This window comes from Cryptotermes secundus, unplaced genomic scaffold, assembly GCF_002891405.2.
Source record: "Cryptotermes secundus unplaced genomic scaffold, Csec_1.0 scaffold673, whole genome shotgun sequence".
Taxonomy (NCBI): Eukaryota; Metazoa; Arthropoda; class Insecta; order Blattodea; family Kalotermitidae; genus Cryptotermes; species Cryptotermes secundus.
This window is the reverse complement of record NW_019731277.1, coordinates 1,219,233-1,244,327: the sequence shown is the minus strand read 5'-3', so window position 1 is coordinate 1,244,327 and position 25,095 is coordinate 1,219,233. Positions and strand designations below refer to the sequence as shown.

General features: G+C 40.5%; 1 protein-coding gene across 1 annotated transcript; it reads left to right on the top strand.

Annotated features, from left to right (window-relative positions):
• Window positions 1–99: 99 nt before the first annotated feature.
• On the top strand, window positions 100–24,510 carry LOC111866876 (nodal modulator 1). Its single transcript, XM_023856217.2, has 16 exons — window positions 100–323; window positions 1,193–1,292; window positions 3,144–3,272; window positions 5,116–5,448; window positions 7,208–7,459; window positions 8,292–8,460; window positions 9,214–9,505; window positions 11,603–11,805; window positions 12,896–13,074; window positions 14,247–14,542; window positions 15,871–16,212; window positions 17,609–17,732; window positions 20,648–20,841; window positions 21,017–21,185; window positions 22,272–22,355; window positions 23,809–24,510. The coding sequence occupies exons 1-16, from the start codon at window positions 184–186 to the stop codon at window positions 24,442–24,444; spliced, it is 3,642 nt and encodes a 1,213-aa protein (XP_023711985.1). The 5' UTR covers window positions 100–183; the 3' UTR covers window positions 24,445–24,510.
• Window positions 24,511–25,095: the final 585 nt, after the last annotated feature.

The window sequence follows — 25,095 nt, the reverse complement described above, 5'->3', positions numbered from 1 at the left end:
AGGTAGTAGTACCGATAGAATCCGTTAGGTTCCTGGTAGTGGGCTATGTTCGATATCTATCGATATCTTTGTGGGTATGACATGTTAATCGATGTGAATAGCAGTGCGGTCATGGAAATGCTGGGAGAGTGAATGTTGAGGTTATGTGTTGTGTTTGTAAAGTTTTAGCGGTTCCAACAGAAGATGTATTACGTACTGAAAATATTGTTATTTTTCATCGCGTTAACGTGTCTTATATTCTGTGACGCGGAAGACATTTTGGGTTGTGGAGGATTTGTTAAAAGTGACATAGACATTAATTTTTCCCAGGTAGAAGTAAAATTGTGAGTATAATTGTACCATCTCCTAGTGGTCCCAGAAATGAAATGTTGTGTTTTGGGATGATGAACTGTCGTGATTACTGCTACTCTGAAATTTTTGTGTTGTTATTTACTTAATTTGGCTAGTTAACTTCGCTGTCACTGTGTGAATGATGATTATTAGTTAACCGCATTGTTTGTGTGAGAACCGTTTTCTTCGTTCCCGGTGACACCTGGCCCATTGACCTAACCCGTGTAATATAACCCATTGCTTGGCGGAACTTGTATGTAGTCTGCCATATAAAGGTAAGTTTGGCCTTGTACTTCAACACTGTACCCAGTAGACGTACAGTTTATCAACCTAAGGGCAGCGACTTTTGAGTAACTTTACATCAAGTTTCAGTGAAGCATCAGCTTGGTGGTGGGAGAATATAGCATTACTATATGATTAGACAATTATATCCTGTAATTCACTGGGGCAGCCTTGGAGTTCTATTTCTCATCAGATTCGTAGACTGGTCATGTTCTGTGTTGTCATATATTATAATAACTGGTTCTTCTGCAACATGTTTCAACCCTATAAGCTGATAAACAGATTATATATGTAGTCACTTCACTGAATTGTTTTCTTTTTCATTCTTTGTTCTAAAATGTTGTTATATCTTGATTATAATTTGGTTTAAATTGCTGCTGCTGCTGCTGCTGTTGGCATGACACAGTTTTGTGTGGTTTTAATGGATGGAAGTTGGTTATTGGGAATAGAAAGTTGCATGTCCAAGACTGTGTTTGTGAATTATATGGGTAACCAGTCCAACAGAATGCTGAAATATAATATTAACAGTATCCTATAGTTTGTTACCCATTTTGATGACTCTTTTTTTCTTGTGTTGCAGGTACACTAAACAAGGAAGCTTAAAGGACCATACCGATTGTGCACCAAACAATGGCTATTACTTCCTGCCATTGTACGATAAAGGAGAATATGTCTTAAAAGTAAGACATGTTAATAAAGATCTCAGTGTTTGTGACTGATATGCAGAATCCAATGAATGCAAAATAGTCTTTAGCAAGATGATAAGAATTATATGCTGTATGTACCACAGCATCCAGACCAGCTCTGGGACCCACCCAGCCTTCTATCTAATGGGTGCCTGGGACTCTTTCCCTGGGGATAAAGCAGGAGGGGTGTGAAGCTGACCACTCACCTCCGTCTAGTACTAAGGTCAATGGTGGAGCTATATCTCCACTCCCCCCATATGTCTTCATGGCATAGTGCTGAATTAATTAAGCACAGGGACATATATGAGTGACTGGTTATGGAACATGATTCCTGATTTCTGCTGTGTCTGGTGAAATGAGTTGACATGTAAGACAACTTACAATTTGTCTGCCATCCTAGCTCTTAATATAAAGACCATAGCATTTTGTAAATGAGTTGTGTTTCCATTTTCAAGGGGACAGTATGAGGAGAGATTCACACACTGCTCTTCTGCTTTGGTAGTGCCCACTACTGATGAGCGTAGTCTGAAGCATGAACACTTCCTGTTTGTATTCGGGAGGTGCTTGGTTTGAATCTTGTCTCTCCACTCGATTATTCATCAATCAGCCCACTGTTTAATGTTATATAGTATCTGAAGGATGCTGACAGCATAGTGAGAGTCAGTGTCCCAGCTGAGATTTGAACCGGGCACCTCAAGATACACATTTGAAGCCTCAGCTTGTTAGTCATCTTACTGGGTCTGCAGGTAGTTTAAGTAACAACACATGAATGACTTAATGAGATAAATGTTATAATCTGTTTTCAGTTTGTTTCGTGTGATCTGGGCTTTGCATTACACCACTGTCCTTAAAAGTAGATTTATAAATTGGAATCCTTATGTAGTATGCAGAATTACTGGGTTTTCTAACTTTGTCCATCTTCTGGTATTCTAAAAACTAGAAAACACAACGTTTCGGAAAATGGATCTGCTTCCATCCTCAGGCAAGGTGGGAGACAATGACTGAGGTTAGCTCTTTCTAAGGGACCCAATAGAGTAGGTGTCTCCCTCTCACATGAGGATCTGGCCCTGTGATTGTGGTTAGCTCTTTCTAAGGGACCCAACAGAGTAGATGTCTCCCCCTCTGATGAAGACCTGGCCCAGTGATTGAGGTTAGCTCTTTCTAAGGGACCCAACAGAGTGGGTGTCTCCTCCTCTCATGATGACCTGGCCCACTGATTGAGGTTAGCTCTTTCTAAGGGACCCAACAGAGTGTCTCACCCCTCACCCGAGGATGGAAACGGACCCAGTCTCCAAAACGTGTTTTCTAGTATTTAGAATACCAAATTATGGGCAGATTCCAAAATCTCAGTAATTCTGAGTGTTATGCGCCATTGTCAGAACCCTTTAGAATCTGATTATGTGTTATGCTTAGGCATCTTTGTTGGCGTTGCCTTCAGTTTTGCCACTGGCTGTACACTCTTGCTTACACCTTGAAGAATTCCATCCACTGGGATGTAATGTCACATAATCTGGTAACAGTTTACTGACATTTTGGAGGATATACTTTTTCTGTCTTCAGGATGAAAGAATAAACAAAGCAGGTAACCAACAAGAAATAATATGCTGCTTGCAGCTTGCTGTTGTTAGCTTGGCTTACTCGTTCACCCTGAAGATGGAGGCAGCACATTCTTCTTTATTATCATTAAACCTCTACTAGACTACAGGACATTGCACACAAAAAGGCTGTGTTCTTCATAGTCACTGCTGTGAGAGCCAACACTGGTATCTTGTGTCTGTGTTCTGTTTAAACAAAAATGGTACGTGCAGGTAGTGTTACTCACAGGGACACTGATTTGTTTTCCAGATTGAGCCACCAGCAGGATGGAGTTTTGAACCAAAAGAAGTGATCTTAAATGTTGATGGCAGAACAGATCAGTGCAGCCAAGGAAAAGATATTAACTTTGTGTTTAAAGGCTTTGCTATTACCGGAAGAGTAAGCACGATTAGTTTTGTAGCTCCGCGATAAGTATACATAGTTCTCTACTTAGTTATCTTTGCCGTCTAATGATAATTAGTCACATTAGAGTTGTAGCACACACCAGAATCTAGGAGAATGTAAAAATGGAAAGTTTTTATGGCCAAGAAGGACTTTAATATTGTAACGTATTTTGCTACTGAAGACGCCCTTCATATTGTTAATTGGTTTATTTAACAACCTATAAGTCGTAACTACAAATTATAACACTGTTGTGGGTTAGACAATTTACAAACCCCACACAATAATCTGTTCACTCTATCTTCAATGGCCTTCACTTATTCACAGTACGATATGGGAGCTATACCAGTGTCACTGTATTACACACTCCCAATAACTTCTCACAGTATTGCCTCTAATTACACGTTACGGTTTTCTTCACGTTCACGATTCACTTGCTACATTTTAACTGACTCCTTAGGCAGTGCAGTTCTCTTATAAACCCTCAGCCAGACAATGGAAAACGCGCCTCGCTTCCCTGTTGCATAATCACCGTGTTTACAGGCGTTTGTGGGCAACGCTGTCGAGAGTTGTTTACTGCTGTGTAGTAACTGAGGTATCCCTTGTTATGTCACTGTGGGAAGTGCTGTTACATCACCGCGGCAATGGTATCCTGACACAGTTGCTCTTCTGTTACGTCACCGCAGAGGAGGTGGTCTTTACCTAGCGTTGCGTACTGATGGAAGGAGTGGTGGTATGTGATGTCACTCGTGAGACCGCAGAGTTCACGTGACCCCTACTTCCCATCGCACCATCCACATCACACTATTAATGTCTGCTTTGTCCATGGTGGAATTTTCCTAATACAGATCATAAGAGTGTCATCATTTTATTTGGGACAGGCGGTAGCGTAGATGGTTGAGGCACTATGCTACAAGCCAGAAGATCACAGGTTCGATTTTTGGTGAGGTCATTGGATATTTCAATTGACCTAATCCTTCCAGCCGTACTATGGTCCTGGAGTCTACTCAGCCTCTAACAAGAATATTCTTGGGGGTTAAGAGCAACCGGCATGTAAGGTTGACAACGTCACCACCATCTGTGAGCTGATTGCCAGGCCCTGGCATCAATTATACCGGGCCCTCACCATATAAAAAAAGAATTTACTAGTCAACGGTCTCACAAAGGTTGAGAACCGCTGCTTTAACATTAATAAAGCTCCACAGTTGCTCACAGAGCATACTTATGAGTTCTGTATCATTCCCAGAATAAGCAAGGCATGATACCTCAGTCAGTATAGCAACAGGATATGGGCTGGACAGCCAGGATTCGATTTCTGGCAGGGGCTGGATATTTTTCTTTACCCCACAGTGTCTAGAACAGCAGTGGGGCCCACCCAGCCTGTGTCCAGTGGATACTGGGGTTTTTCCCATGAGGTAAAGTGGCTGGAGCATGAAGCTGACTACTAACCTCCCTCTAGCTGTGAGATCAAAAATTGTGGAGTTGTATCTCCACTGGTTTATGTCTTCATGGTGTGTGCTTAATTAATTAAGCACAGGAACAACTTTACCTTTTTACCTTACTCAAAATAAACAGCAATGATTTTATAAACAGGATTAATTGGTTAGTATGTATAAATGATTGAGATGAATAGGTAGGAATTGAAATTATTTTTAAGTAGTTAATGCTTTGAAGTGTTCAACTGAAACAGGGTTTAATCATTCGATCATTTAATTATAAATATTAATTATTCAGTTAAAAATGTGTATTGGTTGCTCGACTGCTTTGATTGGGTAGCTTTAGTATTGATCAGCACAAATGAACATTTTTTTTAAGTTACCAAGAAATGAAATATTTTCAGGTTGTCAGCTCTGGACGTCAGGTTGGACCAAAAGGGGTGAAAGTTACCCTATTTCCTGATGGTCAACGGGAGTTTTCCCCAATACAAGATACTTTGACATCAGAAAATGGTGACTTTCACTTCACACCTGTACTGCCTGGGAAATACTTCATCAAAGCATCTCATCCTACTTGGAAACTCAGCAATAATTCAGTGGTGATTCAGCTTATGAAGGAAAGAGCCAATATTCCTTCTAGCAGTCTGGTTGTTGCAGGTTACGATGTTTCTGGTTTGGTTACCAGTGATAACGAACCCATCAGAGGAGTCAGTTTTGTTTTATTTCAAGCTGAAGAGGTATGTAAAGCAACAGTTTCCTTGCTTTTGACTTAGAACAACAAGACTGGAAAGTTGGAATTTGTATTTGAGTGTAAGTGTGTTGCTTTCATCTTGGCATTCAGAATTCGCATTTGAGTGTATGTACATTTCCTAAAGTTCTAAAATTTCTCTTAATGTATCTGTTTTTAATGAGGAGTTTCATAACTTGTACTCTTCTCCAAGTATAATTAGAATGATCGAGTGAGATGGGCAGGGCATGTAGCACAAATGGGAGAGACAGATTTGTATAGGATATTGGTGGGAAAGCCAGATGGAAAGAAACCACAGAGAAGACCAAGGCGTAGGTGGGTTGACAATATTAGAATGGATCTTAGAGAGATAGGATGGGATGGTATTGATTGGATAGATCTGGCTCAGGATAGGGACCAGTGGAGGGCTCTCATGAACACGGTAATGAACCTTTGGGTTCCATAAAATTCTGGGAAATTCTTGAGTAGCTGCAGAATTGGCAGCTCCTCCAGAAGGGCTCAGCTCCATGAGTAAGTAAGTAAGTAAGTAGGTATCTGTTATTACCTTTGTTACAGTTTCAGCTATTGCTATGGTATCTTGACAGTAGCTACTATGTTTGTCATTACTTTTAATGATGTCGCATTTTGGTTTCAGTAGTTACAATAGTATCATTCCCAACTCACAGATTTGTGCATCTGCCATGTTTTTATTACTGGTTTAAGGAAATTAAAAAGTATGACTTTTGATAGTTCACTTATGGCATATTGACTTGGGTTAGCTCAGTTAGTATAGTGACAGGCTACAGGCTGGATGGCTGGGGTTCAATCAATGGCAGGGGGAAGAGATTTTTGTTTTCTTCATAACATCCAGACTGGGGCATGCTGTGGCATAGTTGGTTGAGGCAGTGTGGTACAAGCCAGAAGGCTGTGGGTTCCAGTCCCCATGAGGTGGATTTTTTTTTTCAATTTACCTAATCCTTCCAGCTGTACTATGGCCCTGGGGTTGACTCAGCCTCTAACCAAAATGAGTACCAGGAATCTTCCAGTGGGGTAAAAGGCGGCTGGCGTGTAAGACTGACAACCTGACCACCGTCTGTGGGCCGATTGTCTAGATGATGTTTGAGCCTCGACGTCCCACAACCCTATGGGCCTTCATAGCTTGTTACAGGGATAGCTTTACCATAGCATCCAGACTGGCTTTGGAGCGCACCCAGCCTCCTGTCTAATTGGTACACAAGGGTTAAGTGAAAGGAGCACGAAGCTGACCGTTTGCCTTTGTCAAGTGCTGAGTTCAAGAACGGTGGAGCTATAGCTCCATGTGTATATACATATATGTCTTCATAGAATAGTGCATAATTAATTAAGCACAAGGACAAGTTTACCTCCCCACTCCCTGTATTAGTGTAATATTCAAAACAGATTTTTTAAGTATTCATCTATGGGTGTATTTAAGGGGTGGGCCATAAAATGTGGCCCCCACACTGCGACCTTCAATGATTCAATGATCTATTGTGCTTTAGTATCCATCTAGCTGTCATACAATTAAAACTTGCAGATCAGTGAACACATAGGAGTGTTCCTGTATGCATCCTCTTTTGCCCAATGTGCACATATTTAATAAACCTTGATCTCTTGTTATGTACATTAGAAGCCTCTGAAGAGCTTTTAATGGGCAGTATCTGGCCCACCAGTTATAACTACATCACCAGTGGGCTGGAATATGTTTGTTTTGATTTATAAGTTTCACTCTTCTTTGAATTATGTTTCAGTCCCCTCCACTGGCTGAGATCCAGGGCTGTGAGAAGAATCCACTTAAAGGCTTCAAGATAAGTGGATCATCACCCTTGTGCCATGTCATCTCAGATGAAAAGGGCCAGTTTACATTCCCTTCAATACCACCAGGCTCATATAAAGTAGTCCCACATTATGAAGGGCCCCATGGCATCAAATTTGATGTGAGACCTGTTGAAATTCATTTCACAGTTGAACATGGGAGTTTTAAAATTGATACTGAGTTCAAGGTAAGTACATATGTTATTGCTTTTGTTATCTGTATATTTTTCTGAGGATATAGAAAATTAAAATATGCAGAACATTGAATAAGCTCTTAAAGCTGGTGATGATGGTATATTGATACAGTTATGTTTTTGGACATAATCCAGTGTTCAGTTTCTTATTTAAAACCCAATGTTTCAGAGACTGGATTCTGTCTCTGTCTTTAAGTAAAGCAGCTACTCAGTTGGGCCCAATCAATAGAGCTAGCCTCCAGAGGTCTGGAGAGAAGGAGTAGCAGTATTGATTGGGCCAAACTAGGTTTTGTACCTGAGGATGGAGACAGAATCCAGTGTCGAAAATGTATGTTTTAAATAGAAACAAGATGACAATTAATTTGAATTTTTCTGACACAGCTTTGTTGAGCTCTGTATGATCTGTTTCACTACAGTTGCCCAGTTTTAACATGTCATTTTTAGATGGACTGGGAGCCTGTACTGACAGACCTGTTTTCAGAATATCATCTTGTGGTAGAGGTTGCTGCATGCGGTACTGCATGATTTTCCATTTGTCTGTGATGTCTGTGGCTGCTGGTGTTGAGTGTCTTGAAGCATTGCAGCTGCCAAGGACCTCTCTGGTGAGATGAACTTAGAGAAGGATGTCCTCCCAGAGGATCCCTTAGGAGCTCCTTTGCAGTTCTCCTTGACTGAGTTTTCCTGTTGGTCCTCTTATATAGCCTTGGCACACACCACACAGCATGGCTGTATTGCCTAGCAGTGGCCACCTCTTCTTGTTCCACTGTTGTGGCTTTTAGCTTTCACCTTACGATATTATAAAGACAGTTTCTTTTGTCTTCTGCAGGTGAAGGGCTTCAGTGTGAGTGGACGAGTGTTGTTGCGAACAGGTGGGAAGGGAATTGTTGGAGCTGTTGTTTTGCTCAATGGAAAGACGAGCAGTGTGACCAGAGCTGATGGAAGCTATCACTTGGAGAACCTGCAGGCTGGTTCATACGTACTGCAAGTACAAGCCCGTGGGTAACTTGTAACAGGTTCTAGATGTTCTGAAGCAGTGATGATATTATTTTGTTGCAGGAATCATATATGTAATCATTTTAACATTTAATGGGGCACACAGTAGTGTAGTTGGTTGAGGCAATATGGTACAAGCCAGAAGGTCATGGGATCGAATTCCAAAGAGGTGTATTTTTTCAATTGACCTAATCCTTCCAGCTGCACTATGGCCCTGGGGTCGACTGAGCCTCTAACAGAAATGAGTACCAGGAATATTCTTGGGGGTAAAGGGTGGCCGGTACATAAGGCTGACAACCTTACCGCCACATATGAGCCAGTTGTGTAGAAAATGTGGGACCTCAACATCTCACAAACCTATGGGCCTCCACAGCCTGTTACAGGGATACTTTTACTACTTACTTTTTATTTCATTCTCTTCCACACTTGGTTCCTTAATTAAGTTCCTTACTCTGTAACGAGTCAAATGTGAGGTGACAGATGAAATCTCAAAGTTAAGAATTGAGAATCAGACGATATGCTGCCTCATCAGTGCTGTCAGACATCTTGGGGGGGGGGGTATACAGATCAGTGGAGGAATGATGATTAGCAGGGGAAATTTGAAGAAAGTTGGAGGAGAGCCCCGTTCCAGTGTCACTTTGTTCTCTGCGACTCTCACATGATGTATCATCCCAGAAGACCATAATCATGATATCCACTGCTGTGAGGAGAACCTCGTATGACACATATGTTTATGATGTGTTTTCTTTTCATAGATGACATGAAATTCCCTGAAATGAACGTGAAGATAACGCCGAACACCCCTCAGCTTACGGATATATTTCCCTCGTCATTCAAAGTGTGTGGCGTCGTATCACCCTATAAACTGATATCGGGATCTACTGAAAATGGACTGAGCTCTGTTGTACTCTCAAAGGAGGGAGGTTCTACTGAACCAATAATTGCAGAAGCACGGGCAGAAACTGGTGAATTTTGTGTATTCTTGGAGCCAGGAAAATATGAGGGAAGAGTGAAAGTTTCAGAAGATGAGAAGATGAGGGGTTTACAGTAAGTTGCTTAACAGTATCACATTGCACAGTATTTCCCAAACATTCCTGAAAGGAAAACCCTTTGGCCACAAGAATTAATTGGCAGAAATGAACAACAAAAGAAAATGAAACAGTTGAAATTGAAGGACTTGGAGCAGAATTGTGTAATTTTTGTGTTATGTCTGAGATTTGGGCTGTTATAGTCAAGGATAATCATTACATATTATCATGTGATAAAGTGACTATAGACAGGGTTTGGATTGGTAATTGGATTTACTGATCACTTACAGAATGTAACTACAAGTAGCTGTAGCACTAGTGCTAATTCACACACACTACAATTCACTGCAGCACACACATTAAGTCTTTTCAGTCTGCTGCATCTTCACTGGTTGTCACTGGGTTAACGACGTCCAATGCCGTAGCTTCCTTAGCTTCTGTGTTCACGCCCTTACTAGCCAGTGACTCTCACAACTGACTAAACTCTATACTTGTCTTGTTTCTAACACCTCAACAAGGACTGCCAAGAAAACATCTCTTCCAGCAGCTCTTCTATTGTTGTGTCATGTAACTGTCACGTGGATCGTGTAGAGAGCACCACTTCCTAGTTAATCCCTTGGTTCATGTTGGGAATCTGTTGCAGCCATTACCATGCAATGGCCATTGTTTACTTAGTAGTCGGTCTGTGTGCTGCAGTATAAAGTATTGTTCTTCTATCGTTATATATGTTCGCAAATGGTTATGAATTGGAGCAGAGGGTGGCAGGAGAGTAATGTGTTGAGTTGGTATTACAGTGTTTGTCTTTGCCAGAACAATTTCCTCTTTGTAGCATCACCATCTATGCACGTTGTTTTGCTGTAAAGTTTAGTATCAGTAAAATGGCGCTGTGATGTAGGAACTGTCAATTTTTGCCAGAGATCTGTATTTCTTTTCCAGTATTCAGTTTGTCATCCCAGAATAGGGAATTTTAGATCTCTCAGTTGTCTTGTGTTGACAGCCATGTTTAATATTGTGGCAGTAGTATTCAATATGCCGGTCATTGTAGCTGAGCGGCCTAAGGCATGAACTGTCTTCGCTCGCTCAGAAACCAGGATCGTGGGTTCGAATCCCACACAAGGTATGGATGTTTGGTGTGTGTATATGTTTGTGTTGTCCTGTGGTTAGGTAGCAGCCTTGTGATGAGCTGATCAAGTTTAATGAGTCCTACCATCTGCAAAAATGATCAATGAAACTGAGAAATCATCCCTATGCTCCAAAGTGGGGGCGAGCTGAAGAAGAAAGTATTTAATATAGAAAAAATGCAATGCTTGGTCAACTAGACGATGCACACATGCCGCTGAAGTGTTGAAACTCACAGTTGATAGATGTTAAATCTTCATTCATTTAAGTACAGAAATTAGGATACTTGAAATTGTATACAACACAGTACATTCATACCTGGACCTTTAACTTCCTGATGTACAGTCATGCTGATTAGACTTGAATTCCAAATTTTAAGACTTGTGACTCAAAACTTAAATTTTCCCCGCACCTTATTGGCATGCCACATTATGCTTTTGAGTTAGTTGTTAACCATTGAGTCAGCATGGGTTGGAGTGTCCCTTGGCATCCAGCAGTCACTTATATTACATTCATTGTGCTGTCTAGAGACTGTTCAAATGATTTTTTAACATTTGGTAGCTAATGTTCTGTATTTTTCCCATTTTTGTTTAAAAATGTGTAAAAAGGAAAAGTGGTCATTGTAATGCAGCTTGTGCTTGAAAATGCTGGGCTTTATATTGGAAGTGAAGCATTATATGATTAAATGCCATGGAAGGGGCATTGTGATTGACCTATTTTTAATATTTTAAATGTTTGATGCTATATTTTTTATGTCCATTTATTAACTTACTATGAAAAAAGATTATACCATAATAGGGGTTAAAATATTGGGAAAATTGGGTCTGATTTGTGGCTCCACGGATGTAATCCTATGCATCAAATGTTATAATGAACTCAATTTAACATTGTTTTACTTAACTTGTTTTCAGGAATACATTAAGTGTAAGTCCGAGATACAGCTGTACTCTTATTCTTAATACAGTCTTACTGTAAAGCTGTTTGTTATCTTTGATAGGTTTTTCCCAGCTGTACATGTGATAGAAGTGGTGGATAGTCCCATATTATCTGGCATTGAATTCGCTCAGCTGAAAGTGAAACTTGCAGGGCATATATCTTGTTTGGCTGGAGATGGTAACTGTGATGAGATTCCCGTCCACCTGCAGGCCCTTCTAGGCAACAACAATGAAGCCCGTCCTGTGACCACCACGATTTCAAAAGGTAAAACACACAATTCTGCGTCACAGTCAGTCCAATCTTTGAGTAATGACCCCCAAACTTTTTAACTTTCAGCATCTTTTGAGGTGTTAGCATAATATTGTGATTATTTGTTCATGTGGGTTTTCTGCAATTGCAAACAATTGGTTGCTTCCTTTGTGGTCTAGTGGTCAGAGTTCCTCACTACAGATCCAGAGGTCCAGGTTTGATTCCTGGCGCTATCAGATTTTCTGAAAAGTAGTGGTTGTGGAACAGGGTTTACTCAGCCTCGTGAGGATAATTGAGGAATTATTTCAATGAAATAATGGCTCCGGTCTAGAAAACTGAAATTAATGGCCGTGGGGTTTCATTGTGCTGACCATGCACCACCCTCTACACACTAAAGTTGGCACTAACTTTGCCGACAAGTGGTGGTCAGTATGGTTTGCTTGTAGACTACAGGTCAAGGAGTTTTTTATTAATTGATTCTTTTGCACAAATCATTTGAAATGGTGTGTAATAGGGGTGTCATGTTATATCTTTCAGTCTCCTATGTTTTATCTCCACAGTTATTCATGCTTTTTGATGTAATTTGTTGCTATGTTACTTTGGCAGATGTTCCAGGCAAGTTTTATTATTTCATAAAATTATTATTATGAACTTTATATTTTAATTTATTAATTATTTCTGTCTTAGGGGTATAAGTTGTATAGTACTGGTTGGGAGTATCGTTGGGTCAGTATAATAAGCTGGCGTAATAGTAACCCCCCCAGACTTATATTTGGGAGGTGCTTGGTTCAAATCTCATCCAGGACACGGTCTATCCTGACTTCCTTCCACATCTTTCCAGTTTATTATTCATTGATTATTCTATCATTCCATTTTAGGTGGGTCCCTTGTCACCGCAGCATGTTGTGTCCTCAGCAATAAGCAGTTGGGGATAGCCAACAAGGGGTGGTCCTCCAACCCGTTGCTATTTCAACTGACCTATCGTGACTCCCTTAATTATAAGCAGTCTGTTGGCGGTGGTTCATCTGAATCAAAACCTAAGCAACAATGAGCTCCTCACAGCCTCCTCCATGTGTATATGTCATTCTATTGTCTTCTTCCTCAGGAGGAAGCTATACGTTTGAGGACATCTTGCCAGGAAGGTATCAGGTCTCTGTACATAAGGATGAGTGGTGCTGGGAGTCATCTGCTCAGACTGTTTCAGTTGGTACAGCAGTGTCTACAGTCCCTCCATTTAGACAAGTTGGCTACACTGTGACCTTCATGTCAAGCCATGACACCCAGGTAAAATGTGCTCCCGTATCTTTAAGAAGCTCACACATTTAGAGCTAAACAAAGCATTGAATTCCACCGTCTTCTGGGATGCGATGCCATGTTGTCTTGTTGCTTATGGTGGGGAGGTTCCCTTAAATGTTGGGCTGTTTACTTTGGTAACAATGCTGACAACACATGTCAGATTAAAAGTATGGCCTTCTGAGGTGTGATGCTATGTAGTCTGGTATGTAGGTACCAACATTTTGAAGTAACCACATGGCAGTAAATGGTGGCTGGCATGCAAGGCTGACAACCTTACTGCAATCTGTGGAGCCTCAACATCTCACAACCCTATGGGCCTCCACTGCCTGTTACAGGGATAGCTTGGGTAAACACATAACCCCTATTGATGGAGACAGACACTGGTCAATTGCTGCAAATCGACATACCAGATTCCCATAGAAAAGTATTTGCCATTAGCCTGTATACATAGGTTGAGAGACTATGTTTTGCACACACAAGACACGGCAAGTGGAATTATCCTTAGATTCTTAGACAGGAGATGGGAAGACGAGAGATTCTGGATTGAATGGTAGGCAGATATTTCCTGAATTTTCAAAGAACACTAAACATGGCTTTGGTTTTGGACAAGGGGCATTGTCGTGAGTTTTCCTGTCAATTGACTGAGACTTACCAGGGATATTTCCTTCCATATACCATATGGTGGAAACAGATGCTGTTTCAGAAACATCATGTATGAAATCTCAAGACAATGCACGTTGATCAAAATAGTAGGAATGCTTTTTGTTATATGCCATTGTTAGAAATGTCTAGACTTAAGGTTAAAGACAAAGTTTCCCCTGGGCTTAATTAGTTAAGCATTATGCCATGAAAAACTATGGAGGAATGGAGGTATAGCTCCACCATTCATAATCTGAGCACTTGGTGAAGATGGTGGTTAGCTTCTTGCCCCTGCCACTTTACTTTTTGGAAAAGAGCCCATAGTACCCGTTGTATAGGTGGCCAGGTGGCTCCCAGGGCAGGTGTCAATGCTATGGAGAAGTGAAAAATCTCTTGTAGCTGCCAGAAATCGAACCCTGACTCCTCGATCATCCAACCTGTAGCCTAGTCACTACTTTGACACCTGTTCCAGGCTGTCAAAAAAAGAAAACATATTTGCAAAATATTATGATGGCTTTCAGGTGCAATATAAATTGCAAACCCCTGGCAACTCACCTGCTACCACTGGTAGTTTAAACGTGAAGAGAGGAACGATGAAGTCATGTGTGTCTGAGGCTGGGACCTATGAATTTGTGCCAATTGGATGCCATGGCTATGCACAGCCATCTGTGAAATGGAATTCTGCGACTGCAGCGACTTCCTCGGTTCGTCTCACAGCCGTTGCACATACCCTGGGCGGAAGAGTCCTTACAACTGAGAACGTGAAGGATGTGTTTATTAATGTTCTGTCAGGCGAAGATGGCAAATTAAAGGCAAGGTGAGAGTATGTTACACATTTCTGAATTACCTACATTTTTAGGGATGGTCTCTGTGTTGTGCATGAGAAGAAGCGAGGAGTATGACAAGAAGTGGAAGAGCTGTGCTTGCAGCTGTGATTTAATTCCATAATTTCACTCGATGTAAAATTAAATAAAGTTATAAATTTATCAGACTGTTGAGGGCTGTGAGGTGGTATGCAGTAGTGTCGTGGGCTGAGGCACTATGCTACAGGTTCGAAGGTTGTGGGTTTCATTCCTGATGAGATCATTGGATTTTTCAATTGACCTGACCCTTCTAGCTGAGCTGTGGTCCTGGGGTCAATTCGGCCTCTAGCAGAAATGAGTACCAGCAATCTTGGGGCGTAATGGGTGGCCGGTGCATTAGAATGACAACCTCACCGTCATCTGTGAGCCAACTGTCTAGTGAAAATGTGGGAGTCTCGACATCTTACAACCCTATGGGCCTCCACAGCCTTTTACAGCGGTGGCTTTACCTTTATTTTATTGAGGGCTGTGACTGATTGTGGGTAAAATTGTAATATTATGCAATAATTAAGTCACCATATTGTTTTACATTCTTCACAAAAAGATTGTTGTAGATTCTGCTTGCAGAGATGGCAATCATTCCCCAGTGGGAATCTGATTTTAACTTCTCTTTGAATCTAATTTGAATAATTACTGTCATTCTCAAATACTTTAACATTGTCATGTGTCTTCTGAGTCTGTTATCCAGCTTAATATTATGATTTTGTCCTGTGTTTTGGTGGTAAGACAGGATATGCAGTAAATACTTGTTCATTGTGGATTTGATAATACACACAAAACAAACATGAACGGTTATATACTAAATGTGCAAAATTTGATCATATGCATTCTGCCAGACGTACTCTAATCTGTGGATGCCAACGTGCACTCTGATATTTCCTCCAAACACATCCAAATCTCTCTGTCGCAAGTTTTATTGGAACATTTTATAGCTTACTGTAGGTGTAGAGAGGCTGTAAAGCTATTTAGGTTCCTGCTGTCACTGTACAGTCTGATAGGGACCTGCAGCAATGCACAGAACTGCACTTTTTGTGACTGTACAGGAACATTTTATAGCTTACTGTAGGTGTAGAGAGGCTGTAAAGCTATTTAGGTTCCTGCTGTCACTGTACAGTCTGATAGGGACCTGCAACAGTGTGCAGAACTGCACTTTCCCCTAACCAGCAGAGTTGGGTGTAGGTCATGTAAATGTATGTATTAATGCCCCTGCCATGAGGTATTAAGTGTACTTTGTTTTCATTCATATATAGCCAAATCTGATTGTCTCTCATGCTTCTCATAGGCTGGGGCCCTTAAGTCCAAAGCCAAGTTCTGGTGGGATGCTGGAATACAACTTTAAACTCATGGCTGCTGAGGGTGAGAAATTGGTGCTGGAGCCCACAGCGGGGACACTTCTTTTCAGTCCTCCACGAAGCGTGTTAGTTGGTGCAAATAATTGTGTCAGCACAGCTGTGGAATTGCACGCAGAAAAAGGACATCTTGTGGAAGGTCAAGTCATTCCACCATCTGCTGGAATTAAGGTCACCATCACTAAGGGATCCAGCAGTGAGGTTGTAGTTGTGACTGAAACTGCTGAAGATGGCAAGTTCAAGATTGGCCCTTTGCAAGGGGGAGTGGATTACAGGTAATAAATAAATCATGCATCATTCACAGGAAAGGAATTTTACTTTGAAATGAACTCAGAATTATTTATTGCGATGCTTTTTGATGCAGTTTGAAGTTAGTCCTGAAATGGCCACGCCATAGCTCAAGCGGTTAGTCACTGGCTTCCCACTGCGGTGGCCTGGGTTCGATTCCGGGTCTGGTCAAGTGGGATTTGTTCTGGACAAAGTGGCGCTGGGGCAGGTTTCCTCCGAGTACTTCAGTTTCCCCTGCCAATCTTCATTCCACCAAATTCTCCATCATAATCACCCAGGACAGGTACAATAGACCAATCGGTGGCCACCATGCCGAGTGGACCCAGTTGGACTCCACCTCCCACTAGGGAATTTAAAAAAGAAAAAAAAATAGTCCTGAAATTGTTGACACATCTCGATATGCGTCTCCTCTAATGCCCTTTCTGCTCTTCCTCTTTTTGCCACTGCTTTCCAGAGAACTTAAATTATTTCAGTAGCTTAAACAGGGACAAGAAAGAGTAAATTTAAAACAACATGCGTATATTTATATTGGATGCTATACCATTATAAATACAGTGTATACAGTATACATTATCTGGAAAACTTGGGGCCAAAGGTTTTCTGGATTTTGGGAACGTGCGGTAGCACAGTTGGTTAAGGCACTGTGCTACAAGCCATAAGGTCCTGGGTTTGAATCCTGATGAGTTCATTGTATTTTTCAATTGACCTAATCCTTCCAGCCGCACTATGGCCCTGGGGTCGACTCAGCCTCTAACAGAAACGACTACTAGGGATCTTCTTGGGGGTAAAGGGCAGCCAGCACATAAGGCCAACAACCTCACTGTAATCTATGAATTGATTGTCTAGAAAATGTGGGAGCCTCAACGTCTCACAACCCTATTGGCCCTCACGGCCTGTTACAAGGATAGCTTTACCCTTTTCTTCTTGCCAAAGAAATTATAATATGTAAATTTGGCAGTTAGAAACGTTTTTTTTTTAATATTTGCTTTACCTAAAAAATGTTTGAAGTTGAGAGCCAGAATTGTCACTTTTGTCTGCCGAACATTCATAATTTTTTTTAAACATAGCTTGTGAAGTTAATCATTTCATGCATTTAAGCAGAGAAAAACCTTCCAGATTTTGGGATTCGAGATATGGGTCGCATGCTGTATTAGATAACCAAAATGCATTTGCACACATATCTCAAGCATAACTTCCTAAATATTTGTTGGATCAAAGGTAGAGAGAAAAATGAATCACACATTTTGTGGCCAGTATACTTTTTCTGTTACTCTTGCAGTTTTTGAGGTAATTAAAGAAAAGGGAACAAATGCATGAGAATGGTTAGGCTACACAAATGTTTCTTATCTTACTACATTGGTCTTACTGTGGGATTGCTTTCAGGGTGAAAGCAGAGAAAGAAGGCTTTGTTCTAACAGGACCAGATGCAAAGGGGAATTTCAATGCTCACAAGTTAGCTGAAGTAATTGTTGAAGTTCTAGATAAAGCCGATGGAAAACCATTGCAAGTAAGTTACCTGAATTGTATTTAACTGATTTTTAATCAGTTTTTCTACTAACACGTTTGTCATTTTTTAGACACAGACAATTGTATTTGTTTCGCCCAAGAAAAGGGATATCCCCGTCAGGGCCGGCGCAGACTAAACATCACCAAGGCAGTGATGACTTCCTCTCCTCTCAAGTTAAAACAATATCATCTTCATCTACAAAACTTTGTCATAATTAATGACTTTCCCAAAGTGCCATTGGTGTTGTAATGCTTAAAACCATAGTCAAATGAACAGCAGCAAAAATATGTCATTATCATTTTGCATTAGGGACAAAGTTACTTCCAACTCGTGGTACAATAGGCCAGAAGTGGCCGCAGTACAAGGGACTTAGTCCCACCCTACTAGCAATAAGAGAAAAGCATTACTTCCAAGTTGCGGATACAAAATTAGGCAGCATTTCCAGTGCATGCAATTTACAGTTATATTTACATTATTTCATTACAAATTTAGATGACTGATGGCTAATAGTCACCGTATGAATGAAAGGGCAACAGAAATTAATTTTCATTTAACAAAAATAAGAGAAGTGTTTGTTAAATATGCTGTCCCAAGTTATGCTTCATTCACCTGTGGTACCACACAGGACCTGGTCTCCATTAATAACATTATTTTTACTGTCACCAGTTGGTCATCCAGTGCATATCATATTCATTGGCTTCCTTTGCGTAATTCTGGGGAAGCCATGTTTTCTGTCTAGCATTAAGAAAAAAAACAGTTGTTATGTTCAGTTTTGGTTACCACATTAAAATGTGGAGCCTCTTAAAATCACACATGTGTGACTATATATTTTCTTATTAAGGGTGATGGAATTCTGTGTTCATATCACTGTTTCCTCTGTCCTTGTTCCTAACAGTTTTTCTACATTTGACTCAAAATTGTTTTAAAAGACAGAGGTACTGTATTACTTCTTGTTATTCATTCCACATGTCCACTTTTATATGTATAATCTACCGCCTCTGTGGTCTAGTGGTCAGAGTTCCTGACTATAGATCCAGAGGTCCAATTTCAATTCCTGGCGCTACCAAATTTTCTCAGAAATAGTGGGTCTGAAACAGGGTCCACTCAGCCTCGTTAGGATAATTGAGGAGATATTTCAAGGAAATAGTAGCTCCAGTCTTGAAAACCGAGATTAACGGCCTTGGGGATCCATTGCGCTGACCATGTGACACCCTCTATCTGCTAAAGTTGGCATTAATTTCGCCGCCAAGTGGCCTTTCGCTCGGTCGGTATAGCTCACTTGCGGACTAAAACCACGGAGTTTTTTTTTTATGTATAATCTAGCAACCAAGCCTCACCATGTACCTCAGCTTTCCCAAAGCTTTTCCTCCTCACTTTTTTCCTATGTACTTTCTTAACCTGTGACTTCCATCTTGATCTTTGCTTTCCCTATAGCCTTTTTTCTTTTAGTTTCATGTTCAAAACCTTTTCTGTGGTTTTATCTTTGTTTTTGGAACATGCCTATACCATCTTATTATGTTAATCATTAACTTATATTGCTAAGTATCATTTAAAATCTCTCCATTCCTTTCATTTCTTATTCCCTCTCTACTTATAAATAAAAATTGAGAGGTTCCTGTCACACAAACAGATTTTTTTTAATTCATCGTTTCACAATATTTTAGAGCCAGATAGGCCATCATCAGTTGATTTGTTGAGAAATACACAGATTGTGATGGACTGCATAAGAGGGAGAGTCAGTAAACAGGTCACAGATGGAAGTAAAACAGCTGTAATGGACGTAATATGTTTTCTATGTAGCAGCACAGTACAGCTTCATGACAGTTTAGGTAGCAGATATGCATGTGTATCTTCAGAGGCTGGTTTCTGTAGTCAAAATGGCAACTCTGCTTGAGTACTACTGAAGAGCAGTTTTCTGTTGTGCATTCTTTTTTGGGCAAAAGGACTCAATGCAAAGGATGTTCATAAAGAAGTGTTTCCTGTTTATGGTGGGATTTGTCATGTGAAGATGTTCACAACTGGGTGGCAAACATTTCGCTGATGACAGAGGTTGAAATGGAGGTATGGAAATGGCTGAGATAACAGTCAAAAGACTTCTGTGCTGCAGGTTTTCAGTCGCTGGTAAAGCGGTGGAACAAGTGTATCAGTGTTGGTGGAAGATATGTTTAGAAGTAATTTCTTTTTTCTGGGTTTGAATATCGCATGTTTTACGTTTTGTATTCATTTATGGCCTATTTACTTCCTCCTATCATATAAACTACAATGCTAGTACTATATAAACAATTTTTGATAATTAAAAATGGGTCAGATGTAACATAATACTAAATATACATCAGATATTTAAATGAAGATTTTTAAAAAATTTTAAGTAAGTAAAAAGTAAAGCTATCCCTGTAACAGGCCGTGAAGGCCCATAGGGTTGTGAGACGTTGAGGGTCCCACATTATCTAGACATTCGGCTCAAAGATGACGGTAAGGTTGTCAGCCTTATGCACCGGCTGTGCTTTACTCCCCAGGAAAATTATTTAATTAATTCCTGGTACTCATTTCTGTTAGAGTCTGAGTCAGCCCCAGGGTCATAGTGCGGCTGGAAGGATTAGGTCAAATGAAAAAATCCAATGACCTCATCGGGACTTGAACCTGCGACCTTCCAGCTTGTAGCATAGCCCCTCAACTAACTACGCTACTGCATTACCAAAACAATACAAAGAGAAGTTCTCCATGAAAAGTTGTTGTTGGACATTTTCTTCTGTTCTTGGCTTTCCTTCTGCACTTCCAAAACATCTCATCTCAGCACATTTTAGCCTCCGAATATCTGTCTTGTTCCTTGTCAGTGTTTCTGCTCCAAGTGTCAGTACGGGCATACAGTAACTTTGCAATAAATGCTGTTATGTAATGATGTATTATTTTACCAGGGTGTGTTGTTGTCATTGTCTGGTGGTGAAAGTTTCCGTCGGAACAGTCAGACAGGAACAGATGGCAAGATGACATTCAGTTCTTTAAGCCCAAGCGAATATTTCTTGCGGCCTATGATGAAGGAATATCGGTTTGAACCTCATTCTAAAATGATAACCGTGGAAGAGGGAGCTACTGTGAATGTGCAGTTAAAGTAAGTACATATCTGTGGATTCTGTTATTTTGTGGTGTTCTGATTCTAAAGCCTTTCCTTCTTGTATGAGAAATGTTACAGCAGATCCACCCAGGCTGTCACTGCAGATGTAATGTTATGTACAAAACATCGTGTTATAAAAATTCTGATATCAACAGTGTTATGTGGGTTTCAGTGGTCATCGAGTAGCATATAGTACATATGGGATGGTGACTTCACTGAATGGTGAACCAGAAGATGGTATTGTTGTAGAGGCCATAGGACAAGAGAAGTGTTCCCACTTCCAGGAAGAAAGCAGCTCTGAGTCAAATGGGCAGTTTCGTATCCGAGGCCTCCATCCGGAGGTAAATATATTTGTGGTTGTTCAAAAAGGTACATTTGGTAAACTTTTAACACTTTAACACTATATGTATCATCTGCTTTAATGCATTAATAAAACTCTGCGTTCTGCCTACAGAGTATTTGTGCATTTTATACTGTTTTCACAATAAACAGCGACAGTTTCCCCAAACAGCATTAACAGGTTGGGCTTTGTTATGGAGATGGAGTGTGTTTCCTGTGAGGTACGAAGTGTGTATTTATGTATTGTATAGAAGGGATTCAGTCTTAAGAGTGTTAAGATATTTTATTCATTACATGTGCCCAAAATTAATTGTGCTCTTAATTATATTGTGATTATCATTTTTATGTTTTGTTGCCACTCTATACTAATTAGTCCTTTATAGATAAAAGTGAAATTATTCCTGTGTTTAATTGAGCGCTATAGTATGAAGACCCCTTGGGAAGTGGTGATGAGGGTGAATAGTCGGCGTGATGTCCCAAATGCTTTACCCTAGGGAAAGATGCCCCAGTGCCCATTGGAGAGGAGGCTGAATGGGTTTCAGAGCTAGTCTGGACATTGGGGAATGGATATTGTCCCCCCCCCCAGAAATAAACCCAGATTTCTCCATAACCAAGGTCATACCTCATGGACTATCTTGGCTTTAAATTTTTATTATGTAATAGTAGCTATGTGTAGAACAACCATTAAAGTTCAGTTTTTGCTGACAGAACATATGTTTGGGCTTAGTTTGAATCTCAGAATAGGCGGTGATTGTTTTCTCAAACACCATAAACTGAATGGTGACTCACCTGGTGCAAGTTACCTGGGAGTGAACTTTGGATGATTTGTGAATGACTGAGGATATGAAAGGACATGGCAATGAGATATTTTAAGGTACTGTTCTTGCACTTGCCTGAAAGAGCTGAGGAAAACCACCCACAGAATAGCTGACCCTTGGGACATAATGTCAGTCAGGGACCTCTCAAGTTCAAAGCAAGAATTCTGATCACTCACTTGCAGTGTTGCTGGAATAACGTTACAGAATAAACTTATCCATATAAAGAAATAAGTAGGATGCGTGACATTATTTTTCTGTTGTATGTTTCAGTGCATTTATGTTGTTCGTGTAAAGGAAGGGCCGGAGATCAACCAGCATATTCAGCGGTCAACACCGGTTGGAATCCCTGTGAAGGTATGAACCTGAAGACATGAATGCTTTTAACCCTTTCACTGCTGTTAACAGTTCCAGCATATAAAGTGTACACTGAACATTTTGTCCTCCAAAATGTAAGCCTGTAAGCTTCAGGAGGAAGCTTCGTCTGCCTCTTCTTCCCTTCTTTCTCCTATTTCAGTATCCTAACCCACATAGTTGTGCGTTCAGGGTGTAAAAGGGGTGCAGAATGGGGTACAGTGTATATAAAATCTCTTCAAGCCTGAGCTGCATCAGGGGAAAGGGGTAAGGGGGAGGTGGACAGCAGAGTCCGAGTATGTACAGTAGAATTAAAAACATTGACTACCCACGACTCTTATCCGTTACTGCCTGTGAATATTTAATTGGTCTGTGTGTCTGTGCTGTTGTTTTCTTCGCTGATGTCAATCTTGTCACTCTCCGCACCTCCCAGACTGACTAATCAGCGTTTGAAAATGAACATTCATGTTGTAATGCTAAACATAATAATTTTACATCCCACAGTACATGGAAGGGACACGCTGCAGCATAGTTGGTTGAGGCACTTTGCTACAAGCCGGAAGGTCACAGGATGAAATCCCAATGAAGTGAATTTTTTTTCCAGTTGACCTAATCCTTCCAGCAGCACTGTGGCCCTGGGGTCGACTCAGCCTCTAACAGAAATGAGTACCTGGAATGTTCCTGGGGGTAAAGGGTTGCTGGCATGTAACGCTGACAACCTTACTGCCATCTGTGAGCCGATTGTCTAGAAAATGTGGGAGCCTCAACATCTCACAACCCTATGGGCCTCCACAGTCTGTTAGAGGGATAGATTTGCTTTACTTACTTTTGCAGTATGTGGAAGTATTGCTTTGAAGTCTTCACCTCTCTCCCCAGATCTCTGCTTGTGGGCCAATACACTTTTGTTTTTATAACAAACCTCAGGACTCCACAGGTTTTACTTTTGATGTTTATCCTCCTAAACAAATGCTTTGATAATATCTTAGAACAGGCTTACCACACCTTTTCCAATTTACCTTTTACACAGTCTTAATTTTATTCGATACATATAATGTATTCAGTTGAAAAGGCATTAAATAACCCAGGTTAAATCACAGCATCCGTAGAGACTTTATTCCTATAACGTGCTTACATCTTTGGTAACTTTTATCATTTGTGTATATGACATCACACAAGTCTTGATACAGTTCTGCAGCGCACAGATGATAAAGTTTTGTCCTTGTTCCTGCAAACAGGACTGACAGCGAAGTCATGGTGGGTAACCATTGTGTTTGATGTGGAGGAAACTATTAAATAGATGAAGATAGTTTAACTTTTGGTTTGCATAATATAATTTTTTGACAGTTCTAAATAATGAGTACAGTTAAGGTGATTTAAATCCTGTTAACCAACCAATCTTAAACCACACAAACTAGAAAATTAATTATGAATAATAGTTTCTGTTTTCTTTTTGCAGGCTGCAGATGGTGATGTAACAGACCTGAGGCTCGTTGTATTCCATCCAATAACTCAAATGGATCTCACAGTACATGTACAAACCACAAACCCGGAACATTTACGGACGCTTCGTGCGAAACTTTGCCGAGAAGATTCTCCAGATTCCCCGGTTCACATAGTAAAACTTGACTCGCCAAATGGAAAATCTCCATCTAGCAAAGGGACCAATGCTGCGATGCTCGTCTTCCCATCTCTTCCTGCAGATGGACGAGGCTATTTCCTCCAGCTTGAGTCCACTCTTTCCCATTCTACTCATTCATATACAACTCATGCTGTTCATTTTAAAGCCAACTCTTCATTTAGACTAGTCAAACTTTCATTCAAACCAGAACCAAAGGTTCTGGAGCATGAATTAGTACATTCTTCATATTTTGCACTTCCATTGATAATAATGGCAGTGGTGATCTATTTTAATCATGTGAAAATATTGCCATTTCTTAACTGGATTGTACAGTCCCTCAGCAGTTCGTTAACGACTGGTGTCAACACCAGCAGGGCGATAAATACAACATCCGATCACGCTGCCGTGGATGCAGTTATGGTTGAGCCAATTATTAATGTCACAAAACGTAAATTGAAACCAAGGAAAACTTGAATTACATTTGAATTTATTCTGTTGTAGCTAAAGACTGGAACCAATTTAAAGAGAATCGTCTCCATATGTGAGAGTCGTAATATTTGTCTTGCATTCCTCTTCTCCCATTTTCTGCCTCCAGTTTCCCAAAACCAGGGGACAGAATTGTGGTAGGAACTTTTATATTTATTCTTTTCTTTGAATTTTGATTTGGGATACAGAGGTTTTTGGTTTGATAATGCTTTTGATTAAGCTGAAATAGAAGTAATTATACTTAGTTCTTGAAGAAAGTCGTCTTCTGGGTTTAGGAGCCGTGTATTCTTCGTTTTGGCCGACGTTTCGGAGGAACGTATCACCTCCATCTTCAGAGCAGTTGAATGGCTTGGAATGCAGAGAGCAGCTACTGCTCTCAAAACTTACATACTTAGTTCTTGTTGCCTTTGAGATTCTCACAGCAGCGATTTTGCTGCCGGTTTCTTGCTGGCCATCTGCTAGGCTTACTTTTCAACCAGGAAGATGCAAGCAATATGTTCCTTAAAAATATCGGTGAACTTCTACCAATTGGCATTATACCCCAGATGTAGTACTCCGCATACTTATTTCTCTTTTACTGTGAAAGTATTTTAAAGTTTTGTATAATAATGTACATTGGTATTCTTTCATCATGATTGA